At 42.1% G+C, this 7,175-nt stretch overlaps 1 protein-coding gene across 1 annotated transcript in view; it reads right to left on the minus strand.

Moving 5' to 3' along the window:
- itgav (integrin subunit alpha V) overlaps positions 1-5,539 on the minus strand; it is an 89,330-nt gene extending 83,791 nt beyond the window's left edge. Inside the window, exons 1-2 of the mRNA XM_033023801.1 lie at positions 4,841-5,539; positions 4,379-4,509 (exon numbers count right to left, since the gene is read on the minus strand). Of these exons, the coding sequence (XP_032879692.1) occupies positions 4,379-4,509; positions 4,841-5,007 (298 nt within the window). The 5' untranslated portion in view covers positions 5,008-5,539. The remainder of the gene's footprint in view (positions 1-4,378; positions 4,510-4,840) is intronic.
- Positions 5,540-7,175: the final 1,636 nt, after the last annotated feature.

Here is a 7,175-nt window from a genome sequence, read left to right on the forward strand (position 1 = left end):
AGAAGCGTCCAAATGCCACCAATCGATGTTCCCCAGAGATGCTGCCACTGAGTTCCTCCAGCACCGTGTCCTTTTGTATATTAACCATCTTCTGCAGTACTTTGTTTCAACCAAATGATAATAATAATAATGGAATGACCATACCTTACTTGGTTATAATGGACAATTGGCAATAACAGACACCAATGTCTCTCCCCCCCCCCCCCCCAACATTGTCCATTATAATATGGTTTTACTATATCTTATTTCCCACCCAGTATTTCAGAGGTAACAATTCAATATTTTACCAAAATCCTTTGCATCACTCACTCAGAACATTAGATTCTTGCAAGAATCCAAATGCAAAATTGTTGAACGAAAGGTTCTGCAGCTGTTGGAATTTCTTTGATTAATATAACTGTTTTTTATTTACTGAGCATGACTCTTGTGGACTTAAAAACCACCAAGGGCACACTTGACATCATATATTCGACACCCATTAATTACCAATGGATAATCTGCTAAGGCCGCTTCCTGCCGCACAACCATATAACCATATAACAATTTACAGCACGGAAACAGGCCATCTCGACCCTTCTAGTCCGTGCCGAACACATAATCTCCCCTAGTCCCATATACCTGCGCTCAGACCATAACCCTCCATTCCTTTCCCATCCATATAACTATCCAATTTATTTTTAAATGATAAAAACGAACCTGCCTCCACCACCTTCACTGGAAGCTCATTCCACACAGCTACCACTCTCTGAGTAAAGAAGTTCCCCCTCATGTTACCCCTAAACTTCAGTCCCTTAATTCTCAAGTCATGTCCCCTTGTTTGAATCTTCCCTACTCTCAGTGGGAAAAGCTTTTCCACGTCAACTCTGTCTATCCCTCTCATCATTTTAAAAACCTCTATCAAGTCCCCCCTTAACCTTCTGCGCTCCAAAGAATAAAGCCCTAACTTGTTCAACCTTTCTCTGTAACTTAGTTGCTGAAACCCAGGCACAAGACTGCCACAGAAATTATTTTAGAGTATCGAAATAATCTCATCTCCAGATTCTTAGAACATTTCAGCAAGCACGGAGTTGTGGTGCAGCGGTGGAGGCTACCAACAACTTGACTTGGCCAGGCCGATCCAGCAAGGCTGCCAGGACAAGGGGCCTTTCATGCCAAGTTAAGAATTCTACATTTACAACTACTTTCAGATTTGAATCTTGAAAAATGATGCCAAAATTTGGCGACTTGTATACTGCCTCAATGTACAATTCCTATACCCTTGTACTCAACTATGATTGTGTTTCTACTATATAGTAATACTTTTACTGAACTATATGCAGAAAGGAATTTCACTGTAGCTCGGTACATGTGGCAATAAAGTACCATTGAACCATTAACCATTCATACAGGATTGTTACATTTTATTTCCAAGGGGATCATATAACGTCCCACTGTGCATGATACGGGGTTGATTGTGCTCTCCAATAACTACTCCCTTCCCCCTCCACCTGTTATCTTTTTACAATCCTGCAAGCGTTTTCCATCCACCTACCACCAAATAGTCATTCAATTTATTTCTAACATTTCACAGTCAATCCTGTTGTTGTGACAATTTTTGCAGTACGCACAGGAAAACAAAATCACAAAATATCACTCTGTGAAAATATATAGATCTTTACATTATTACATTTAGCTGGTGATCTCAGATTTCCAGTCCCCCTTCCACCAGAAACAGCCACTGCTTATTTGTGCCATTGAATTTCTCCAGGATCTCTGAGCAAATTTCACTTTAACAATTCTCTGTTTGGATGGTAACTTTATTTCTCTGGTATAAATGGATACACGATGGCTGCCAAGGAGGCAGGGCCGTTTTCTGTGCTGTCCGACAATCAAAGTAGGTTTGTTCATTGCTGGTACCAGAGCAAATTACTGCATCTTTTCATAATCCTTGCTACCATTACACAAGGTGACCCTAATTGGCCAGCATATTCCAGCTGTTTAATGAGTGGTTAACATAATTTGTGTCCTGTGCCAAAATTAATAAAGCCAAGAATCTTGAATTTTTAATATTGCTCTTAATTGGCCTTTCTACCTGCAGAGATAAATATACACTCCCTTACCTCACATTTCTCTGCATTAGATTTCTGTCTGACCAGTTTTGCCCTGTCTTCATACTATCTTATGCCTGGTACTCAAGTCCTTATTGCTTACTACTTCTAAGATTCAAATAATCCGCAAAATATGAAATTATGCCGATAGTTTTATTTTATTTGGTTTTAGAGATACAGTGCAGAAACAGGCCCTTCGGCCCACCGAGTCCGTGCCGGCCAGCATTCCCATACACTAGCACTATCGCGCACACACACTAGAGACAATTTACAATTTGTACCAATGCCAACTAACCTATAAACCTGTACGTCTTTGGCGTGTGTGAGGAAACCTGAGCACCCGGAGAAAACCCATGCGTTCAAGGGGAGAAAGTACAAACTCTGTACAGACAGCACCCATAGTCAGGATCAAACCTGGGTCTCTGGCGCTGTAAGGCAGCAACTCTCCTGATGCCATTGTGCTGCTCAAGTTCAACTCACCAATTTATCAAAAATGATATTCTTCAAGCTTAGATTCATCAGAACACCCTGGTCAAATGTTTTTTTTTCAAAATGATATATTTATGATTCAGAATTGCTACATCCATTGTTAAATATTGAAAAAATGAAAAATTCACCACAAAACCTACCACTTAAGTGAAATCTTTCACTTCCCCTTCAAGAGTCCTGAACCACATTCCAACTGGAAATTTAGATAACCAATTTGCATACAGTCTGTTTCCCTAAATAGCAATGTGATAATAACCAGTGAATCCTTTCTGAATATAGGGTCTCACCCCAAAATATCACGTATTCCTTTTCTCCAGTGATGCTGACCCACTGAGTTACCAGCTTTTTATGTCAATCTTCGGTTTAAACCAGCATCTGCAATTCCTCCCTGCACATATCGCTTTCGAAAATGTTGATCGGTGGATCAACATTGACCAGGACATTGCAGTTATCTTCTTAAGTAATAGGGTCTCATAACTTCCTAAGGGGACAATCAGGTCTTCATTTTAACAACTAATCTAAGACAGTACTTCGAACAACACAACTGCACTTGAGTGTCAGTCAATCCTGCTGTTCTCAACTCCCACACACAGTAACATCGAACCTGCTGACTCAGAGGATGGGTGCTGCCAAATAAGCCACAGCCAAGACTGATATTGTCCAATACTCTTGCAAATACTGTCCAGCTGTGAAGGAAAGTCTTCCCACATCCACAACTGAGAACATGAACATTACTTCCTAATTAAATGTTATCTCTTTCAAATGTTTCTATCTTACTAATGTTAGTTTAATAAAGTGCAAACATCTTGTCTGGTGAATACTGTTAAATACCTGAAAGATGGCACATTCCACAATATAGAACTTCCTCGTAAATTATGAACCATAAGCAGTTAGTCTGTAAAATATCTGCAAATCTGTCGACAGGACCTTAACCTTGACAGTGTTCAATCAAAGTCAATACTGCTCTTACCAAGTCAATACTATCTGTAAGACACAAAATGCTGGAGTAACTCAGCGGGCCAGGCAGCCTCTCTGGAGAGAAGGAATGGGTGACGTTTCTCATTTTCCTTTCCCGCGACTCAGTCTGAAGAAGGGTCTCGACCCAAAACATCACCCATTCCTTCTCTCCAGAGATGCTGCTGTCCCGCTGAGTTACTCCAGCATTGTGTCTATCTTCACTTTCAGTGTAAACCAGCATCTGCAGTTCCTTCCTACACAATACTATCTGTTACTTTATGCTCATGAAACTAACAGCTTTCCACAATGGTGACCATGTTTGAATCCTCCATGTTGTAAATATTATTAATAGAATGATTATTGCTGTCAAATCTGCATTATATCAAGTAGGCAACTAACATAAAATATGGAAAATTTGATTTTGTTTGTTTGATCAGGTATGGAAATGTGGCTTGTAAATATAAAAACAGTTCAAACAACTGGGCTTGGCCACAGGCATCCACAAAATGATGGAGTAACTCAGCGGGCCAGGCAGCATCTCTGGAGAGAAGGAATGGATGACGTTTCGAGTCGAGACCCTTCTTTGGGACTCGGGTCTGCAGGTTGATATTTAAAGTGAGGATCTGCTGCTCATCTGATCAGAGCAGCTCCAAATGCATCAAATGCAGTTGGAAAACTGCAATAATGATTTAATAACTCATGCAGGATGCGAAATGAAAGAAAAAGTTAATACTAAACCCGGCTTAGTATAGTATACAAATTTAACCAGACGTGCCTCCGACTGAGATGGAATTGCTACATGATTAAAGGGGACCCGATTGCTTGGCAGTAATACAAGGACATACCTGTGTTGTCAAATGGGAACTGCTCGCAGCTGGTGTCTCCCTTCTTCCAGGGGCACTTGTACACTGCTCCACCTTCGACTACGTCTGGCTGAGAAGTATTTGCCTTTGGGGCTCCAACTAAAATGTTCACTCTTGTAACATTATGAAAAAGAGCAGAGAAACAAAAGCTTTTGTTCAGTTTACTGTGTGCAGTCATCTTTCAACGAGTGCATTTTCATTCCAGGGCTATGGCAAATACGGTTCACATACTGCATACTTCAAGTAGCTCGATGTACAGACTTAGGTTTGACTAATAAAAAACAAGTTTGCCCCCAAACACGTTGAGCTGTTAATTCATTCGAATGCGTGTAAAACCCGGACATCTGATATATTAAAGCAATGAAGCATGTTTTTAACGTTGTTTTTTTTTTTTTAAACAGACAATGAACCCCATTCAGAGAATGTTTTTAACCTTCCACTTACTGTGACGGGGCAGGTGTGAAGAAGTCGACAGCAAATCCGAAGTAACTGCCCGGGGGTCCGGAGTAAACAGACGGGCTGATATCCAAGTTAAAACCAGAACAACGGGAGACCCAGAGCAGAATCGCGACAAGCGCCCAGCGCCCCGCTTCCAGAGCTACTACTGCCATTACTAAGACTTGGCTCCTTTGCTTCGTTCCACAACGTGCCTAAGTCCCTTTTTTTCCCACCCTCCAAAAAGGAAGACTGGTGTTAGCCGAGGGTCGATGCCTGCCTGCCTGCCTTCTTGCGGCGCTGCTGAGGGTTGCAGTGTAGCGCAGCGCAGCCGCCCCAAGTGTTGTCGACTGCCCGGGTGTGCGAGAGGCCACGGCTGCTCACTTCGAACGTAGACGCTTGTCTCAAGGTTCCGATTTCAGTTCTCAAGGTTCTGATTTCAGGTCTCAAGGTTCCGATTCAGAACCCTAGCCCGGCGCTGCCAATAGTAACCGGTGCGGCCGCTCGTGTCAGGAAGGGGAGCGCGAGCAGCGAGCACCTGGCGCGAATGGGTTTGTTTCGACGTGAATTACTTTGCTCCGACGACCAGGCCGGGATTTAAAGACAACTTTCCCCCCCTCCGACGTTTTTTCTGCAACAGGGAAGGCTCCACCCACCCCCGTCTTGTTGCGGTAATACAAATCTCGTCATGCATTTTCCTCCGTCTCACACTTTAGTTCGGGAGTGCAGTTCTCGTGTTGGTTGGAAACTTAAAACAATTACTCAGCAGTTTCCCAAGCTATAAATAACATAACGAAGGCGGACGGATTGTGGAATGAGGCGTATTTATTTAATGGCTCCTGGAGACGACGCTGAGAATACTTTGAAACACTACACATCACCCAACTCTTAAGAAGGATTACAACCGTGCACACTATACGTCACCCAGAACATCAACTGGCACATAAAAACACCGCAGACTCTCGACATACGACATGAAAACAGAAAAGTGTAGGATGTCCACAGTACCACAGGTAGTAGAGAAAGAGTCTAAAAGTTTCGATGCACCCCCGTATCACCCCCCCCCCCCCCCTCCTCCTTGATCTGCGGGGTATTTCCAATATTTGCTATGTTTTGTATTATCGAAAACAGCCATATGGATTTTTTTTTAAACCCCGAGGGTAACAATTCTGATCAATGTGACTGACGCTTAAAAGTAATGATCCGTTTCCTTTTCAAAATGACGCATTAAAAAGTTTCAGTCGCTAATCAACTTAACTTAAATAGTGCTTGAGAGTGAGAGAGTTAAGAATATGTAAACCATAAGCCCTTCATTATAAGTAGGGCATGTTGGTGTGCTGCAGTAAACTTGACTCAACTCTTGCTATGAAAAAACTTCTGAACAGAGTACAAGACTCCATAGATTACATATATTTGGCATTCTATCTCGGCATTTCTGTACTAACGGGTGCATTGGCCAGGGTTTTCAGCCTGCAAGGCCTCCAACTATGAAATGGAATAAAGTATTGGTAATAACGATCCCAACCAAGCGAAAGTACTTATAATCCAAATAAGAAGCGCAACCAGACTTTACACAGAGAGCGGCAACAAGAGAATAAATCCAGTTCCTATATTTTTTTAGTCATGATGTTTTGGACATGCACCCACCATATCCGCCTCCACAACATTAAGAACGTGTGTGCTTGTGTCCTTCCAAAACCAGGCCATAGCAATTCCGGTATACACCCCCAAGGCACATGCATTCTCCATGATCAATATAGACACACATTGCTGGAGTAATTCAGCAGCACAGGCAGCATCTCTGGAGAGAAGGAATGGGTGACGTTTGATTGATCATGGAGTGTGTAGGAAGGAACTGCAGGTGCTGGTTTAAACAGATTCTGCTTGTCCCGCTGAGTTACCCCAGCATTTTGTGTCTATCTTCGGTTTAAATCAGCATCTGCAGTTCCTTCTGACATACTCCATGATCAATATCATCATGATTAACATGGACTAGAAACTTAACTGAAATAACTGTAATAGTAGTGTGTTGAAAAAACTCAAGGGCAGGGGCTCAGTACACAAATTAAAGACTCTTCAACATCTAAAAGCATGAACATTAGCCACTTTTTGGATGGATGCATTACCAGAATCAATCAAGTGAACTGCATCCAGTTCAGAGCAGTTCGCTTGATTGGCATCTGCATCATTTGACTCAATACCCAGATTCTCATGGTACTCACTGATCAGAATAAACAATGCAATTGAAAGTAACTTCTTCATGTTTATCAATCCAGTTGACAAAGAAGCACATAAAAGCATGCGCAAATCAAAGGCAATGTGTCAATTTTAGCTACATGTAGAC

The sequence above is a fragment of the Amblyraja radiata genome, chromosome 7 (genome assembly GCF_010909765.2).
Source record: "Amblyraja radiata isolate CabotCenter1 chromosome 7, sAmbRad1.1.pri, whole genome shotgun sequence".
Classification (NCBI taxonomy): domain Eukaryota; kingdom Metazoa; phylum Chordata; class Chondrichthyes; order Rajiformes; family Rajidae; genus Amblyraja; species Amblyraja radiata.